The sequence below is a fragment of the Balaenoptera borealis genome (assembly GCF_965194805.1).
Source record: "Balaenoptera borealis genome assembly, chromosome: 9".
In the NCBI taxonomy this organism is placed as follows: domain Eukaryota; kingdom Metazoa; phylum Chordata; class Mammalia; order Artiodactyla; family Balaenopteridae; genus Balaenoptera; species Balaenoptera borealis.
Genome location: NC_138873.1, coordinates 109,209,308 through 109,229,183, shown reverse-complemented (window position 1 = coordinate 109,229,183; position 19,876 = coordinate 109,209,308). Strand labels below are relative to the sequence as shown.

General features: G+C 46.3%; 1 protein-coding gene across 1 annotated transcript in view; it reads left to right on the top strand.

The window, feature by feature from the left end:
• Positions 1 to 19,876, top strand: part of B3GAT2 (beta-1,3-glucuronyltransferase 2) — a 75,683-nt gene that overhangs the window by 37,489 nt on the left and 18,318 nt on the right. The window contains exon 2 of the mRNA XM_082405101.1: positions 2,147 to 2,291. Coding sequence (XP_082261227.1) covers positions 2,147 to 2,291 — 145 coding nt within the window. The remainder of the gene's footprint in view (positions 1 to 2,146; positions 2,292 to 19,876) is intronic.

Genomic DNA, 19,876 nt, shown 5'->3' with positions numbered 1-19,876 from the left:
AAAAAACAGCACAAGGAAACTTGGGGGTGATGGATATGTTTATTATCTTCATTTTGGCCATGTGTTCATGGCCATTTACATAGGTCAAAGTGTATCAAATTTTACGCTTAAAAACATGCATTTTATCCTTTCAGGGGTCCCTAAGACTGCCCACATGCTTGGTGATTTACTGGGACCCCTAGCACCCAGCATGTATTGTCCTTGTGGAAAAGATGTGTCACCGGGATGCAGTAAGGATCCGTAGGCACATCAGTGAGGGAAAGACATGAGGAAGGGTCTGGAGGAATCCGTGTGCCACTTCCTGTGTCCACTGCCCCCCATGAGGGACCACAGAGCACACCTTCCCTCCAGCAGCAAAGCTGTAACTATGGAGGTACAGTGGTTATGTCCACTGAAACCCATTTCAGTTTCAGGGTTTTTACTGGGGGCTGGTCACATAGGCACCTCTGCCCACCAGTATTTCAGATGCCCAAAAAGAAAACGTGTTCAGTGGCCCAGGCGGGCAAAACAACCTTATCAACGTAGGAACTGCTTCAAAAGCCAGATTCCCAGGTGCCAGCCAAGGGCCAGCTTATAAGCAGGCTTTTCTGAAAATCATAGTCTCAGGACTGTTAATTCTTTTCTGTAGTCAGTTATACCTCAGTAGCATTTTTGTTTTTTTCAGTAGCACTTTTTTTAAAAATTTAAGTTAGTATGGGCTAGCACAAGGCATTGGTGATTAATTTACTGAAAAAGTGATAGACTGTAAAAAACAGTCATTTCAGATTTGTGGAAGACCAATAGAATGGGATCTTCGTTACCTGGATTGCTTCATGCTCTAAAATCTGCTCTTTGGAGTGAAGTGGGATATTAATAAATAAGTAAAGTTGGGATACTTGCTAAATGGGAGCTTCGAGTTATATTTTCATTAATACAGTAGTATAACTTTTAATTTGAATTGTACTTGAAAATCTTTGCCAAGAATATAATTTTTCTTCCTTTCATTAAATAATTCCTTGATCGATAACCTTTATTTTAATCATTGGTTAACTGACCATGACCCAGTTCTATAGCAAATAAAAGGTCAAGCATTGGTGTTGAAATTATAACGATCCCAACAACGGGTCCGCCTGGTGCAGCGGTGTGGCACACCCAGCTGGGAGAGTAGGCACTGCTGAGATCCAGCCTGTGTTTTGATGGCCAAGCCAGGGGCCCCGGCATGGGTGTGTCTGCCTGAGAAAGGGGCAGCTCTTTCTAGTTTGCAGAAAGGCGCCACATGGGCTGACTTGGCCCCAGCACGTGTCCCAGAAGGAGGTGGTGGTGACCGTGATGGTTTTCCCCCAAAGTGCTACCTGCTAGAGGCCAGCTTTGATAGCAACGTGTCTTTGTTTGTTTTTGCTTTTTTTGTTTTTTAATTTGTATTGGAGTATAGTTGCTTTACAATGTTGTGTATCAACATGTCTTTCCCCTTAAAGAAATCCAGGAGATAACTTCCGGTTGAGGGCTGTCTTTAAGAGCATGTACCTGGCGAGGACCAGAGATTCCAGCCGCCTGTGTGGGCCTTTCCTCTCTAATTTGGCCCGATCGCCTTTGAAAGGCAGGCGAATTTAGGGGACATTTTTCCTTCTGTCAGTCCGGAGGGCGCCTGGTGTCTGTTCTGTATCTGGATCCCGTTATGAATGTCCCCAGACAAGATCTCTCTGTGTCTGTAACAGTAAAAAAAAAAAAATCAGAGACAGGCAACCCCTGTGGCTCCTCTGAGAGGAATTGCTGCTCTTGCTGAGTAATAAGGTTCCCTAAGGAGCAGTCAGCCTCCTCGCTTACGGAGGGACCAAGCGTAGCTGAAGATCCAGCTTTGAGACAGATAGACAGTATTTGATGGTCACAGCTCAGCTTCCAACGAGCGATGTTCAGACGTGGACCCACTTTATCTCTCAGCCCTGAGCCCCTGGCCGAGTCCGTGACAGCACAGGGCAGTGGCACCAGGCAGCCGCACGGCAGGGAACCAGGGAACAGTCTGCCAGCAGGAGGGTTCTGGTTCCGCTCGGAAACCTTCACCTTTCGGAAATCTCCACTCCCCCCGTTTCTGCTGTGGCTCACATTCCTTTCCTCGTTCAGGTTCCTTCCGCTAAGGAAGCTTCAACTACATCTCTTTCCCCTTTTGTAGATGCGAACAACGCGCAAGGTCTCTGTGTGGCCAGTGGGCCTGGTTGGCGGGCGGCGCTATGAACGTCCGTTGGTGGAAAACGGGAAGGTCGTCGGCTGGTACACCGGCTGGAGAGCAGACAGGCCTTTTGCCATCGATATGGCAGGTGAGCGCGTAGATCGTGGGGTTTGCTCCTGCCGGGTTGTTCCCGCCGGCCCCCCCCCCCGTGTGTAACTGGACTGCGGGCAGGACGCTTTGAGAGACCGCTTTGGTTAAATCCTACGTTGTGTTATGTTCAGCAGATGAACTGTTTAAACCTTCAAAGCAGTCTGGTTGGGTGATTCAAGGAGAAATTGATTTGGGGAGTGATTAGAAAACACTCATTCCATTCCATTTGTCACCTGTCCTCGCAGCCATCCCTTCATCCAGGTGCTGGGCTGGGCGGCGGGGAGCTGGGCGGTGAGGAACAGACCTGGCCCCGGCCTCCCAGGGCTCTACAGCCTGCACCTGTCCATGCCTCGCTCTACAAGTCCGACTGGTTGTAATGTATCACATGCGTACTGATAAATTTAACAGTGATATGGTATAGGCAGGCTAATCATTTTGATGCTTATTGATACATTTAAGAGTGAAAATATAAAAATTGGATTACTGGTTTTTCAAACAGGTATTAATGTTGAGTATAACTGTCTTTCAAAGTTTTTACTCTCTGACCAACCAACTAAATTGAATAAAACCTACTGTAGACCACAAATTCTAAAATGCTGCTTTATCATAAAGTGACTCATTCTCTGGGGGTTATATAAAATGATGCCTGTGATAACTGTGGAACGATGCGGTTTGAAACATGAGTCTTTGGAGGCAAAAGAGAAAAAAAATCGCTAAAATCACTGATGTCTGTAACCTAGAAGATGAAGGCAGAGAAGCTTCAAAATTGATCTCATCCATCTCAGCGCCGAAACAGAGCTCTGTCTGTCTGTCAGCCTGTGCTTGGCCAGTCTTTTTGTGTGCTATTTCCCAGCTGTAGTCAGAAGCACTGCTCAGAATTGTGATGAGATGGAGGCTGTGTTCTGACTGGCTTCATCATGTTTATTCTGACAATACTGTAAATTTGAGGGAGCGAGGTTATGAAGAGCACTAGAAGTAAAAGCTGCTGGGGAAAGCTTTGGGGATTGCCGCTTCATGGGAGAAGACCAACTAGGGTATTTTAACTCAACATTTAACAGCATTTCCTGAGTGCCAACTTTGTGGGATTGTGTGTCATGGTCTCTGACCCAAGGATGGTCTAGATCTCTGACCCTTCCCCTCCCCCTCCCAGGCCCCCTCCTTCTGTCCTGACCTCTCTGTCCGTCTTCCAACCAAAGCCTTATTCTTCGGTCCCCAGTTCTTGCAGCCGCGGAGCTGAGCTGGCATCTCAACCAAAGAATCTTCCTGAAGGCAGACAGACAGACAGGTCAGCTGTATTTGGAAGGTGACGAGGATTCTCAAAAGAGGTGTCACCTCAATGAAGTCTGAAACTATAAGGCCGACCATAACGTGTCTTGAAAATCAAGTTTTTTGCTGCTCAGAAGTGTTAAGTGTGAGCAGAAATCTTGAGGAACATTAGGCAACATCTTGTGCTTCTCTGGGACTTGGTTTCCTCGTGTAGAATGAGGCAGTAGCATGAATGACCACTGAGGTCTTCACTAATGAATTCTTCCTTTCCCTGGCTTCCCATCTTGGGAAGCTCAAAGAAAAGTCCAGGTCCGTGGATTCTAAGTGAGGGTGTGACTGCTAACGCAGCTAGCTGGCAGATGTTTGGTCCTTTTGGTCCCCAGGAGTTCAAGTCTCCCACATGGGATCTCTGCCCATCACCCTTCAAGCTAACTTCAAGGTGAGGGTAACATAGATACGCCTTCCTGGATTTTGCTGTAAGAACTTGATGTAGATGATCAAGTATCCAGTAAACCCATCGAGTATTTTGCATTGTTCCCCCCAGAATTTGGATCCAAATTGATATATCTAAAATTCAAGAAAGGCACATGGGTTTTGTGAATTAGGCCTGACTGGTGACAAGATATTTGATACTCTTTCACTGCCAGAATCTCTGGGAAACTTTTCTCCATGACATGACTGATGTTTGGATTTTTTAAAGCACTTTAATATATTTTCAAAGCATAAGACCTATTGTCTTATGAATGATTTGCTTGTTTTTATTATCCTTATTTTAAAATAGGAATAAAATTTCTGTCTCAAAGAAAACAACTTCTGAAACGCTGAATTATTTTCTTTACACATGAATTTGCTTTGCAAATTAGTTTTCAGTAAATTATTGATATTTTTGGAAGCCTTTAAGTGAGAGGGATTTGGTTGATAAGATAAAGATCTGACTTTGAGCAGTTTGTTCTCATTCTAAAACTTGAAATTTTACAGCTTTGTTTAGATTCCATATGATTCATTTATTCTTAGTGGGAAGAGAGAACGGGCCTTTTGGATGTTCACGTACAAATGGTACTTCCCACCTCATTTTCAAGAGACACACACAGACACACATACACTCACAATCTCTAGAGAGTAGAAAGCTGGAAGCCCACTTCCCTGCTGTACCCAGGAAAGCCTGAGGATCACTGCTTTAAAAGTGGTTCTGATGGTTGAGTGAGGGGACTGCATTGGAGCCTGCGTCCCGCTTGGACTGCCACAAACTGATTAAAAAACATGAAGCTGACAGCCTGATGGGGACCTAGCTCTGCCCTCCAGCGGGCAAGCACCAGCCTGGAGGCCCACACGGTATGTGCAGCCAACCATGTGAGACTGCTACCTCGCCCTCCAGCAGGCCTGCATCCCTGCAAGAGCAACGGCCTCGCAGCCAACCAGGCCAGGGCCCAGGCCCGCTACCATCACACCCACAGTAGCCAGCCCGGCCACAGCAGAAGGATGCATGCAGCCCACAGAGGGGGGCACCCCTAAAGCATGTAACTCTGTAGATGAGAGGGGAAGGGGCTGCTGGGCTTCATAGGACATCTTCTGCATGAGGCCACTTCCCCAAGATTGGGAAATGTAACTGACCCACCTAACACATAGAAGCAAACAAAATTGGGCAAAATGAGGAGACAGAGGAATATGTTCCAAATGAAGGAACAAGATAACCTCAGAAAAGGAACTAAACAAAGTGGAGATAAGCAATTTACCTGCTAAAAAGTTCAAGGTGATAATTATAAACATGCTCACCAAACTTAGGAGAAGAATGAATGAACATGGTGAGAACTTCAACAAGGAGCTAGAAAATATAAGAATGAAACAGAATTTAAGAATACATAACTGAAATAAAAAAATACACTAGGAGGAATCAACAGTAGACTAGATGATATAGAGGAACAGGTCAGTGATCTGGAAGACAGAGTAGCGGAAATCAACCGAGCTGAATAGAGAAAAGGAAAAAGAATTTTAAAAATTAAGATAGTTTAAGAGATCTCTGGAACAACATCAGGTGTACTAACATTTTCATTGTAGGGGTCCCAAAAGGAGAAGAGAGAGAGAAAGGGGCAGATAACTTATTTGGAGAAAAAAATAGCTGAAAACTTTCCTAACCTGGGGAAGGAAACAGATATCCAGGTCCAGGAGTCACAGAGAGTCCCAAAAGAGGTGAACCCAATGAGATCCACACCAAGACACCTTATAATTAAAATGGCAATTATTAAAGAGAGAATCTTAAAAGCAGCAGAAGCAACTAGTTACATGCAAGGGAATAAGACAATCAGCTGTCTTTTTAGCAGAAACTTTGATGGCCAGTAGGGAGTAGCAGTACGTATGCAAAGTGATGAAAGGAAAAAACCTCCAACCAGGAATACTCTACCTGGCAAGGTTATCATTCAGATTTGAAAAGATGGAGTTTTAAAGGTAGGCAAAAGCTAAAGGAGTTCAGCACCACTAACTAGGCTTACAAGATATGTTAAAGGGACTTCTTTAAACAGAAAAGAAAAGACCACAACTAGAAATATGAAAATTACGGAAGGAAAAATCTCACTGGTAAAAGCAAACATATAGTAAATGTAGTAGGTCAGCCACTTATAAAGCTAGTAGGAAGGTTAAAAGACAAAAGTATAAAATCATCTGTATCCACCAAAGTAGTTAAGAAACACACAAAGAAAAAGATGTAAAATAATTACACTAAATGTAAATGGACTACATGCTCCAATCAAAGGACACAGAGGAGCCGAATGGGTAAAAAACAAGACCCACATATATGCTACCTACAAGAAATTCACTTCAGATCTAGAGACACATGAAGACTGAATGTGAGGGGATGGAAAAGGTATTTCATGTAAATGGAAATGAAAAGCGGGGATAGCAATGCTTACATCAGATGGAAGACTTTAAAACAAAGAAGTAACAAGAGACAAAGAAGAATATTATAGATATAGATAAAGGGATCAATCCAACAAGAATTGATGAATCCAACAACAACAATTGTAAATATATATGCACCCATTATAAGTACCTAAATACATGAAGCAGACATTAACAAACATAAAGGGAGAAAAATGATAGTAATATTAGTAGAAACGTTAATGCCCTATTTACATCAGTGGGCAGATCATCTAGACAGAAAATCAATAATGAAAACTGGCTTTAAATGACACATTAAAGCAGATAGAATTAATAGATATATAGAGAACATTTCATTCAAAAACAGCAAAATACACATTTTTTTCAAGTGCACGTGGAACATTCTCCAGGATACATAACATGATAGCTACAAAACAAGTCTCAATAAATGTAAGACAATTGAAATCATATCAAGCATCTTTTCCGACCACACACTATGAGACTAGAAATCAAGTACAGGAAAAAATGCAAGAAACACAAACATGTGGAAACTAAACAATATGCTACTAAGCAACCAATGAGTCTTGAAGAAATCACAGAGGAAATCAAAAAAATACCTAGAGACAAATGAAAATGGAAACATAAAGTACCAAAATCTATGGGACACAGCAAAAGCAGTTCTAAGAGGCAAGATTATAGGGATACAGGCCCACCTCAGGAAACAAGAAAAATCCCACATAAACAATCTAACATTTCACCTAAAGGAACTAGAAAAAGAAGAACAAACAAAACCAAAAGTTAGTTGAAGAAATCGTAAAGATCAGGGTAGAAATAAATGAAACAGAGACTAGGAAAAAAAATAGAAAAGATCAATGAAACTAAGAATGGTATTTTGAAAAGATAAACAAATTGATAAAGCTTTACCCAGACTCATCAAGAAAAAAAGAGGTGGCCCAAATAAATAAAATCATAACTGAAAGAGGAGACCTTACAACGAACACCATAGAAATACAAAGGGTTATAAGACATTACTACAAAAAATTATATGCCAATAAAATGGACAACCTAGAAGAAACGGATAAATTCCTAAAAATGTATAATCTCTCAAGACTGAATCAGGAAGAAATAGAAAATATAGCAGACAAATTCCCACTAATAAACTTGAATCAGTAAGTTAAAAACTCCCAACAAGCAAAAGTCCATGACCAAACAGCTTCATAGGTGAATTCTACCAAAAATTTAAAGAGGAGTTAATACCTATTCTTCTCACACTATTCCAAAATTATGAAGAGGAAGGAATGCTTCCAAACTTGTTCTATGAGACCAGCATCATTCTGATACCAGACAAAGACACCACCGACACAAGAAAGAGAGGAAGGAAGGAAGGAAAGAAGGAAGGGAGGGAGGGAGGAAGGAAGGGGAAAGAAATTTACAGGCCGATATTACTGATGGACATAGATGCAGAAATCTCAACAAAATATTAGCAAAGTGAATTCAACACTATATTAAAATGATCACACTCCATGATCAAATGGGATTTTTCCCAGTGATGCAAGGATGGTTCAATAGCCACAAATCAATCAATGTGATACACCACATTAACAAACTGAAGAATAAAACTCATATCATCTCAATAGATGCAGAAAAAGCTTTTGACAAAATTCAACATTCACTTATGATAAAAACTCTCAACAAAGTTGGTAATGAGGGAACGTACCTCAATATAATAAAGGCCACATATGACAAAAGCACAGCCATAATACTCAACGGTGAAAAGCTTAAAGCATTTCCTCTAAGATCAGGAGTAAGACAAGAATGGCCATACTCATCAACATAGTATTGGAAGTCCTAGCCACAGCAGTTAGACAAGAAAAATAAATAAAGGGAATCCAAACTGGAAAGGGAGAAGTAAAACTGTCACTCTTTGCAGATGACATGATACTATATATAGAAAATCCTGAAGATGCCATCAAAAATATGAAAGCTTGCCTTTGTGACAACATGTATGGATATAGAGGGTATAAGGCTAAGTGAAATAAGTTAGAGACAGTCATACCATATGACCTCACTTATATGTGGAATCTAAACAAAACAGAACGAAATGAAAACATCCTAATAGATACAAAGAACATACAGGTAGTTGCCAGAAGGGAGGAGGTGGGAGGTGGGCAAAACAGGTGAAGGGGATTAAGAGGTACAGTTCTCTAGTTATAAAATGAATAAGCCATGGGGATATAATATACAGTATAAGGAATATTGTCAGTAATATTGTAATAACTTTGAGGACAGATGATTATTAGCCCTATTGTGGTGATCATTTCATAAGTTATGCAGATATCAAATCATCATGTAGCATGCCTGAAACTAACATAATGCTATCCATCACCTATAGTTCAATAAGAAAAGAAAAGAAAATATTTCTTAAACAAAAAGATAAATAAAATCATACATATTTCTTAAAAAAAAAAAAGAAACATGAACTTAAAGAGCCTACACATAGCATTTCCACAGCTGTCTTGCTTTGAGGGGTTGAACATACATTCAGCAGAAGCCCCTCGGGGTCTGTCCTGTTGGTATTTCTGTGAAGCCACAGCCTAGCCCCCACCAGAAGCTTATTTGCATATCAGGCATCGGAACTGGAATGTTTCATGTCGTTCGTGGAGTTTGACTCTGTGTCTGTCTTTATCTTGCCACACTGAACACCACAGATGTGAGTTTTGCTCTGAGATGAGACAACCTGGTCCTGAAGTTTTCTTGTACGCACAGTGGTAGTGGCAGAAGTGACGATTATCCCTCTTGCATGGGGACATAATTTTTAAAATTCTAATGATTCCTATTGAAACAAGAACTAAGATACTCACCAACAGGATAGAAAGATGGCGTCGGAGGCAGCCCTTGCCCCGGCTGTGGCGTGCTGTTGGCTTCAGCAGTTGGTCAGTGGTCACCCTACTCTGCCAAGCCAGTGAGCCCTGGGACTGTCTACACTAGCCTGTGCCTCAGGCTTTAATTCCAACACCCCAGGCATCTGGCCACTGGCTAGTTCTCAGTGCCTGATAGCAAGGCAGTGCACACAAAGTTTTTAGTTTTAGTTTTTAGGGAGTTGCTTTCAAGTGACAGACTCACTTTGGCTGCTTCCAATGAGGTGTCAATAAGAACCATTGCTCAAAAGAACCGAGCTTAAAGTAATCTTCAGCCTCGCTTGGAGGTGTAGATTTGATAAAATTCAGAACTTAAGGCTGAGATACTTATTTTGAGTTTTCAACATTTGCATGCACCGTATTCTTAGCTCTGGGGGGTGGCAGGCAGGGCACTACGCTCCCTATGTGAAGTACGTACCGTTTCCAGTTGAGTCCCTGGCACGCTGTAGGGACTTTATTCTGGTAAAAATCCAACCAGGTGTACTACAGTTCAGCTCTGGCCCTAACCACCCAGAGCTGGCCCAGACCCCACAAGTTAGAGGGCATGGTCCCCTTCCTTCAGACACCAGCTCCACTTTGGGCGTCCCCAGGCCATCTGCACTTCTGATCAATGGGCTATAAGTTTGATGTTTTCCTCTCAGGTTTGATCATTTAATAGAAGGACTCACAGAACTCAGGATAGCCTTCAACTTGTTATTTTAAAAGATACAAATTAGCATCAGCCAGTGAAGTGACACACAGGGTGAGGTCTGGGAGAGAAGGAAGAGCTTCTGTGCCTTTTCCACGTGGAATCAGGATGCATCACGCTCCCACCACATTCCTGTGTTCAGAACCCAGGAAGCGCCACCAAATTCTCGTGTTCAGAGTTTTTATTGGGGTTTCATCCTGTAGGCGTGATTGAGCCACGTGCTTGGGTTCAGTCCCTCCCCAGAGATTGGGATGGTGCAAGCCTCCAACCCTTTAACCACGTAGCTGGTCCTTCTGGTACCCACCCCCATCCTGAAGCCAGGTAGGGTCCACCTCGAGCTACCTCACTAGCATAGCAGAGTCACCCCTGTCACTCAGCAAGTTTTAAGGGTTTTACACGCTCCTTGCCAAGAACCTGGCCCGAAGACCACACACACATTTTTATCACCAGGCTCAGTAAAGGATCGCTTTGATGTCATAAAGAAGAGTGCTCCCGTCTCCGCATTACTAATACTCTCACCCTCAAAAGCAAAGGGTGAGTTAAGGGGTGTCCTGGGGTCACTTTGTCATGGCTGATGAGCCATGACTATACAGTGATAAAACTATTTCTCACGGGCGGCTTACAGAACGGAGCGAGGGTCTTGGCGTCCTGTGGGTGGCGTGTTGCAGCCCTGGGGATGGAGTGGCTCCCACGATGGGTGGGGGGGGAGGGATGCGCTCCCACGGGGCGGCCGGGGGTGGCCTCGGAGTGCGTCCTGGGAGCGGCCACGGAGTGGGGCTGCAGGGGGAGGAGCCCCGGAAGGGGGCGGGGCCCAACAGGATGGAGTTGGGGGGACGGGTGACCACAGTCCCTGGAGAAGAGGTGGAGAGTCGTGAACTGGGCTGTCGGGTGTCTCGTGTCTCGGATGTGGACAAGGAGGGGCTGGTGAGAGGGGAGAGTGCCGGACGGCTGGGAGACTGTTCCCTGGAACGGGGGACAATATGGGACGACAAAGGCCGGACAGCAAGGGGAGTGAAAGGTCAGCAGGGTCGTCCGAGCACCGTCAGGTTTCCGACAGAGCAGAGAGGGAGGGCAGTTTGATCCGTGAGAGGCCTGAGGGCTGCCGTTTTGGCGGGACAGCGACTTCAGAGGCGGGGGGCGGGGGCGGCACGGAGGCGTGTGTTAGGGAGGGTGGGGCCGTCTGAGGCCCCTGCCCGGCCCGCGGTGGGCTGAGCTCGGCAGGTGCTGGTTCTGAGGACCGGAACGCTGCACGGGGGCCACCCCGCTGACGACACCCACGGTTCATCCGCAGCTTCCCCACACCTTAGGGCGCATCACGGACCCTAGTGGGCGGCAGTTTCTAGTCTCCGGAGACGCGTGAGAGCAGGAAAGTGAAGCGATCAGATGCATGACTTAGGAGAGGCCTTTGGGGGAGCGGGGTGGACGGTGGGCACGGGCGGGGCGAGGCGTCACGGAGAGGCTGGAGGGCCGGGGGCGCTCGCGGCAGGGTTGAGAAGGGCAGAGAGGCGGCAGCAGTTCCACGGGGAAGGAGAACTTTTCTCTTTTTTTCCTTTAGCGACAGAGTAGAAGTTGAGGTTTTGAGGCAGAAGAGGTAAGTGTTGCAAGTCCCAGAGGAGAGGAAACGAGGGGGACTCGGGACCTTAGATGGACGCGTTCACCTGGGCAGCTTCTCCTCTTCCTCCGCGTGACGAGCCACGTTGGACGAGGAAACAAGTCCCAGGAAGGTGAAGGGCTGCGCGTAGGGGGCCGGCCGTCCGCAGGGTGTCCACGGAGCAGAAGTGACAAGACGCTGAGTCCCCCGGAGGCCGCTGGGCAGAGGGCCGTCGGGGGTGCAGGGCCCGCTCCGCCCAGCGCGCGCCCAGCAGAGGGAACGGGGCAACGGCGCGTGACCGGCTCCCCACGAGACACAAGATGAGGTGCAGGTAGATGCTTTGGGTTTACGTCTCAGGGGCGCCTTCCACGCGGGCCAGGGCGGGGCAGCGGGGTGGGCCTGGAGGACCGCGAACCCGTGGCTCTAAGGGAGAGGGAGCTGGGGTCGGGTGGTGAGGCCTGACTGGGGGGGGAGGGGGGAGACCTCTGCCCTCATCTCTGTGGCCTTGGGGAGTCTGGAATGTTCTGAGTAGGGCCTGGACCGTGGCAGGGAGGGCCTGGAGGCCGCTGGGATCCAGGTGCAGGACGCTGAGGCCGAGGTGAGGGAACGGAAGGCGAGGGCAGCTCTTACGGGACAGCTGTCGGGGACTCTTAGAAACTGTAACGAGCCGTTTCAGATTCTGCTCACAAGTCAGCAGAAATTTAGGTCTTTTTAACACTTGAGTGGTATGGGGACAGCAGATATAGTCCCTTTAATTTGGGGTCGATTTAATTGGTGTGACCTGTTGTGTTACCTTTGAGTTGTAACTTAGGAGCAGAAGATATGGTCATCTTGGGTAATTAGAATATTCTGTTGACCAGAAGAGTAGTTGTTTTAAAATAGAAAACTGCATATTGGGGGGAAAAAGGTCACAGCCCTGGACTAAAGTTTGTGGGTGTGCTGTCCTGCCGGCCTGCAGATTCAGGGGAGACCCAGCCCTGCCCGGGCTTCCTGGGGCCACACTGCTCCCCACTGCCCCCCCCCCGCCCCCGCTTGGCTGGGACGTGCAGAGCATTGCTCCTGTGCTCGTGGGGTGAAGGAACCCCCCTCCCCTCCCCGGCCCTCCCCCCTGCCCTCCCCCCCCCCACCTGCCCCAAGGCCTCCTCCAGCCCTGCTCGGCCTCCCGGGCTCCCGCACACCCTACCCCCCACCTCGGGGCCCACACGACGCCCCTGCCCGTAATGTTCTTTCCTCATCTCAGCCCTGCTCACCCTCTGGTCCTCATCTTCAGGGTCCCTCTTTCAGCGGAGGCTTTGCCGGCACCCAGATCAAGATAGCCCCCTAGCCAGTCATTCACTCCTGTAAACTCCTGCTCTCCTGCTCCAGTGCTTTCCACAGCGGTGGTACCTCTGTAACCGCGACTCTTGACCACAGCCTCTGCAGGGGCAGAAGCCTCCGTGTCCCGGCCTCTGCTCCGTCCTCAGTTTGGGGTCCTGTGTGCCCTGCCTCAGCCTGCAGTGGGCGAGGAACTGCCCTGCACCAGGGTCTCTGCCCCACCCCAGCTTAGCAGGCAGACCTTTTATCTAAAATGATTATAAGTGATGACTGTTCCCCTGACGAGGGCCGAGGGGTGACAGGAGGACCGCCGAAGCTCTCTCGGGGGGCTTGGTGGAGAGAATCGTCGTGCAGGGCCTTCTTTCTCTTGGCACTTGTTGACAAGGACGTTAGCCCGGGTTAATTTACTTGGTACAGATGATGCAATAACAAACGTTGGCCCAGCCCAGATCAGGTGATGATCAAAGCCATATGAGCTTAGCCAAAATTGACAAAGTTCGACCTTGCTCTGTGAATATAAGCACTGCAAGAAAATGGGGAGAGTGACCTTCTTGCCACTTGGGAGACATCTGTAATTTGTGTGCGGTTTTTAGCGCGTCATTGAATGTTCTCAGCAGGGTGACTTGGTGGGTCCCATGGTACCTTTCGGTGCAGGATCTGGAGACCGAGGCGGGACTCTGCCCTTAGGTCAGTGCAGTGTGGCTCTCCCTGCAGCGGCTGGTCCTGACAGCAGGCAGAACCGCAGGAATGGTGGCGGAGGTTAGGGCAGCCGGAAGCCTGGCGCCGGTTTCTTATCCATCCCCAGAGCGAGGTGCATATCCTGGAGACTTGCGGGCATTCGCTGACTGCGGCGGCTTGTTCAGTGCTTTCCACAGGCAGCATGACCGTGCCGGGTAGAGGTGGGCGTGCGGGGTAAGGGGTATCTGTGTGCCCGTAATCAGGGTCCTTTCCTGGGGTAGCTGCGGACGGGGCAGCCGTACTGGGGCTGGACGAGGGGGAGGGGTTGCAGGGGGAGGGGGCAGAGGGATGCCGGCGCCCCATCTCACTTCAAACAGAGCAGATTGTAACTTCCTTCAAAATCTCAGTGGAATAAGACTTAGTTCCTGTAGGACTAAGACTTTTGAAAACCACAAGGTTTCCCTGATGGCAGCGTAGTCCGCAGACTCGGTAATTGCTGTTTACTGAGCCTTTACCGGGCGGCAGGCGTCCTCAGGCTCTCTCGGTGCTTGCTTATCGAACCCTCACTCCACGCGGCTCGCATTATTATCCTCGTTTAAATATAAGGAAATGGAGGCCCAGAGAGGCCGAGTAACTTGTCCGAGGCTGCACAGTGATTAAACGGTAGAACCGGGGTTCAGACTCAGGTCCGGAGATGGCCCTGCCACCCGGCTTTGAATCCCATCCCACCCACTTACAGCCAAGGGACTGGACCCTCGATCTGAGCCGCTGTCCTCTACCTCGTCAGGTCAGAGTCCGTGGGGTTCTTCACAGGATGAGACAGCACACGCGGAGCACAGGCTACAACACTGTAGACACCCGCCGACCGGGCTGTCTGGTGACCAGGAAGCCGGATGCGCTCAGTGCCGTGGGTGTGGGACCACTCCGCTCACGGTGGGGTCGCATCTGTGCGGGCGGGTCGCCGACCCCGGGCCCCCCCTGGGCACAGCAGGCTGTACTTCTTGGTTTCCTCACCTGTGGATTAGGGATCAGACCGGCTGCCCTGAGAGGGCTATGGTGAGGCAGAAAGGAGAAGAGATACCTGCGAAGTTCCTGCTGTTCCGTGAAGGTTTGAATCTGCACCCGCGTGTCTGTTTCAGATCCGCCTGGAAGGTTAATACTGAAGACCATGCGGACTCCTTGCTCAGGGCTCTTGGTGAGCTGCTTTTCTCCCCTGGCTGGTGGACCTGCGTTCGTTTTCATTCCGCGAATTGGCTCAGCGTGCAGGACGGCATGTGGAGATAAACACTGGCCCTAACTTTAGAGAAAATATCCCCCAGAGAGAGAAAAACAAGCCTAGAAAGATCATTTAAGAATTTAGAAACAGATATGTACTCATTTTTGTAATTCCCCAGCTGAAAAACTAAACACACAAAAAGCAGTTGAGCTTTCAAAAGAAAATGCCATTTGTAGCATGTATCGATAGATTTGCAAGGTGTTGGGTGTGGCCTCTGTCCCCCCACACCCCCACCCCACGCTGCGAAGAGGGAGCGTTGTTCTCTGCGCAAATACCCATGGCTCCCGGGGAAGGTTTACAAGATGATTCTCACGTTTTCTAATCAGGTCACAGCGGGGTGCGGGAATGTCCTTTCTACCACTGTGACCTTCCTGAGAACATCCATAGATGTACTTCTCACATGGAATCTGTTAAAGAGGCAGACAGTCTGTTGGTGGAAATGATGAGAATTAAGGACTGTTGCTCTGCCCTGCTAACCTGGGGCTCCTGCTGAGACTGGCTTCAGAGGGTAAAGTCAGCTGGGTTCTCCCTCCACCCCAGACCCAATGCCCTCAGCCCACCTGATCCGCCGAGCTTCGCCCTAAGTTGGTACCACCCCGCAGCCCAGAATACAGATCATCTCTGTCTTCTCACGTTTGCCTGGCTAGCTTCTTGTCACCCCTCAAGACCCGTTCGTGGCGCCAGCATCACTTTCTCTGGGAAGTTTTTCCTGATTTTCCCTCCAGCGTAGATGGGCATCCCGCGTGCTCCCCCGAGCCCTGCACTTAGGCGCTCCTCCTCAAGGTGGCGCTCGCGTGGGACGCCTGCCGCCCCGCCCCCTCCAGGCCTGGCCCTGTCCCTGACGTTGTAGCCGGAATAATGTCTGCTGAATTCATGAATGTTTACTCGTCTTCCTTTTCTAGTTTAAGGATTATCAAAATTACAAGTTTTACAAGCTTCTTGTTCCTCTGAGACCACATTGCCCTTCTCTCCTAATTGTGATTTTTTTTTAAGGGGAGGGTAATGAGCTATACTCCAGACCGCTCCCTAAACAGGGTCTCCTTCAGTGGTTCTCAGCCTGGCTACGCCTCAGAGTGACCCAGGGAGCTTTGGAAAAATACCGAAACCTGGGCTCCATCGCTGATCTATTAAACCATCACCACCGGGTGTAGGCCTGGTGTGGGGGAGTGTGTATATTTATTTAAGTCTTGAGGGGATTATAAAGTGGTGCAGGCGGTCAGAAGCTGCATGTTCATTCTAGTCCATTCTGTAGGCTGGATCCCTTCCATGCTGACCTCGCGTGGCCTCAGCCTGCAGCGGCTTGAAGCAGGGTTTCGGTTCCCGGCCAGAGATTGAGGTCGGGCCGCGGCAGTGAGAGCCCCGAATCCTAGCCACTAGACCCGTGGCCAGTGACATGCCCTGGCCCTTTGGCTTTGCAGAAAAAGAATTCCCACAAAGACGGGAAGTAGTGAAACAGGTAAAGTGTTTATCAGGAGGAAAAAGAGTACAGTACGTGTGGGTAGACACATGAGCAGACTCAGAGGGTCACACCCTCATGGCAGTTTGAATCACTTTTATGGGGCATTTCTTCTGGGTTTCCTTTGGCCAATCATCTTGCTTTGCCTGGTTCTGAGTCTGTATTTGGTTTATCTCAGGGTCCTCCCATGTGTGCATGAGCATCTTTTAGCCAAGATGGATTCTAACGAAGAGGCCTATGGGTAGGTTGACATCATTTACTATGGGGTGGCACCGCCTCCCTTTTGACCTTCGAGGAGCCTTTCTGTACGAGTGTAGTCGGGGAGGTCTCCTGACTTCAAGAATGAGGACTATGTGGCCTTTTCTCTCTTACCTGGGCAGGACCCAGCCTCTCCTATTACCCTCCTGTTATCTTCTTCTTGGAGTATCGGTCCACAGGGGCTCAGCCTGGGGCCCATCTATCTCCTGCCTCAGTGCCACCCCTTGAGTCAGTCTGGGGGTTTGAGCTAGGATAGCACCATGCCACGAAAGGTTTGAGAATGCTTAATAAAATTATTTCCACAGAAGACACTTCCATTGGTCAAGCAAGTCTAGACCTGAGCACAGAGAGTAGTTTTGAAAATCATAACAACTGAAAAGCATCATTAACAATATAAAGACTGCCTGTATTCACTGGGAATGCAAGTTTAATCTATTTTTTTATTGTGGTAAAATATACATAAAACTTACCATTTTAACCATGTTTAAGTATACAGAGGCATCAAGTACATTCACACTGTTGTGAAGTGTTCACCACTGCCCATCTCTAGAACTTCTCCTCACAAACCAAAACTCTGTACCCACTTGTCGACTGACATAAAAAGCAAAAACTAAAAGTTGAGAGTTATATTTTATTTGAGGACATTACTGAGGACTATAGCCCAGGAATTGACCTCTCAGATGGCTCTGAGGGACTGTCCTGAAGAGGTAAGAGAGGAGCCAGGAGATATAGGCATTTTTGCTGGAAAAAAAAAAAGTAGTCGAACATCAAAAGATTACTGCTAATCACAAAAAACACAATGCAAGTTAATGAATTTTGTGCTTTTCTGTGTATGGGAAGATGCAAGAGTCTGGGCTCGTTGAAATTATTCCCTTTAATATTTATGCATCTTAACTATCTAGGGCCAGTATCCTGTCTTTCTCCATCCTGAATTTCGTCAGGGTATGTGTCAGGGCAACCGTAGTGGCTGATGGCTTCATGGCTGCAACATTTGTTGTTTACTGATTTGGCAGGTGACGTATTTTTTTTTTGTCCCCACACTAAACAGTAACTTCCCACTCACTCCTCCAAGTCCCTGGTAACCACTGTTCTACCTTCTTATCACTATGAATTGGACAATTCTGTGTTCCTCATATAAGTGGACTTATACAGTGTTTGTCCTTTGTTGAGCCAATAGAACTACCTTCCCCTCTACAGAACCTTCGATGTTAGTATGCCTCGGTTCTTTGCCACCAACCTACTAGAAAATCATTCGTGGATATTTTTAGTATTCAGTTAATTAAACCTCCTGAATTTATCTTTTATTCTGTGGATCAAATTTTCCGTTCCTGTTCGGCATCCTGATTGTTTTCTCAGAAGATTTAGTTTTCTGTGATGGTTTATTGTTTCCAGAGTAGAGATTTAAATGAATTGTTTATAGATTAAATAAAGAACACTTCTTAGAAATAAAGAATGTTTGTTTTTTTTTTTCCCCACAAAGAACAATGGCTGCTAAAAGGCTTTTGAGAAGTTTTAAAAACTAGATGGTAATAAAGACAAAACAAAACAAAACAAAAAAAAGAGTTTACCCTGAAGCAATCATACAGCTTCAGGCAGTATTCTGGAGCAGATTAACAGACCTATTTAAAGGCCAGGCCATGCTTTTTCATTCCTATTCTGTGCTAGAGGAAAATCACCCTAAAGTATAACTGGAAGTAAGTGTGGAAAGCTGTAGTTCTGTCTGCCCCTTAGGAAGCAGGAGATTAGGAAGGAATCATTCTCATGGTCGTTAAAGAGCACAACCTGGCATGGAAGCACTCACTCTTAGAACCATGAAAATCTGTAGTTGAACGTTTGCATGAAACAGTGGCAATTTAGAAATGATAGTAAATAGATAAAGGACACATTCCTATTAGACAGCCCTTTTTTTTTGCTTTCTGTATCTGATTTAAGTCTAGTGAAAATGATTCTTGAAACACTACTGTTAACATATTTGTTTTTTCAGTTGAACTGTTGGCAGATGCTAAGACTGGAAGGAATAAGATTATGAAAAAATGTACTTAAGTATCAGTTTTCCATTTTTTAATAGAGATATGATTGACATATGACATTATATTATTGTCAGGTGAACAACATAATGATTTGTATTTATATATATTACAAAATGACCACCAGGATGAGTCTAGTTAACTTCCGTCACCACACATAGTTACAAATTTATTTTCTTCTTGTGATGAGAACTTTTAAGATTAAGGTGGTACTCTCTTAGCAACTTTCAAATATATGATAGAGTATTATTAACTATAGTCGTCATGCTGTACATTACCGCCTCAGGGCTTATTTTGTAACTGGAAGTTTATACCTTTTGACCACCTTTACCCATTTAGCCACCCTCCACCCCCCACTTCTGAACCACCAATGTGTTCTCTGTTTCTGTGAGTTTGATTTTGGGGTTTTTGTTTATTAGTTTTTTTAAGAATTCACATATATGAGAATCATGAGATCATATTGTATTTGTCTTTCCCAGACTTGTTACACTAAGCGTAATGCCCTCAATGTCCATCCGTGTTGTCGCAAAAAGCAAGTTTCCTTCTTTGTAGTGGTTGAATGATATTCCATTATATGTATCTACGTACACCACATCTTACAACATCTTAACTGTTGTAAATAGTGCTGCTATGAACATTGGGGTGCATGAATCTTTGTGAATTAATGTTTGCATTTTCTCGTGATAAATACCCAGAAGTGGAATTGCTAGATCATATGGTAGTTCTATTTTTAAATTTTTGAGGAAACTTCATACAATTTTCCATACTGGCTGCATCAATTTACATTCCCAGCAGCAGTGCACAAGGGTTCCCTTTTCTCCACACCCTCATCAGTACTTGTTATTTCTTGTCTTTTTGATAATAGACATTCTAACAGGTGTGAGGTGGTATCTCATTGTGGTTTTAATTTGCATTTCCCTGATGATTAGTGATACTGAACACCTATTCATGTACCTGTTGGCCATCTGTATGTATTCTTTGGAAAAATATCTATTTAGATCCTCTGCTCGTTTTAAAAATCAGATTGTTTTTTGCTTTCAGTTCTTTATATATTTTGGATATTAACCCTTTATAGGATATATGATTTGCCTTTTCATTTTGCTGATGGTTTCTTTTGCTGTGCAGAAGCTTCTTAGTTTGATGTAGTCCCACTTGTTTATTTTTTCTTTTGTTGCCTTTGCTTTTGGTGTCAGATCTAAAATATCATTGCCAAGACTGATGTCAAGGAGCTTACCACCTA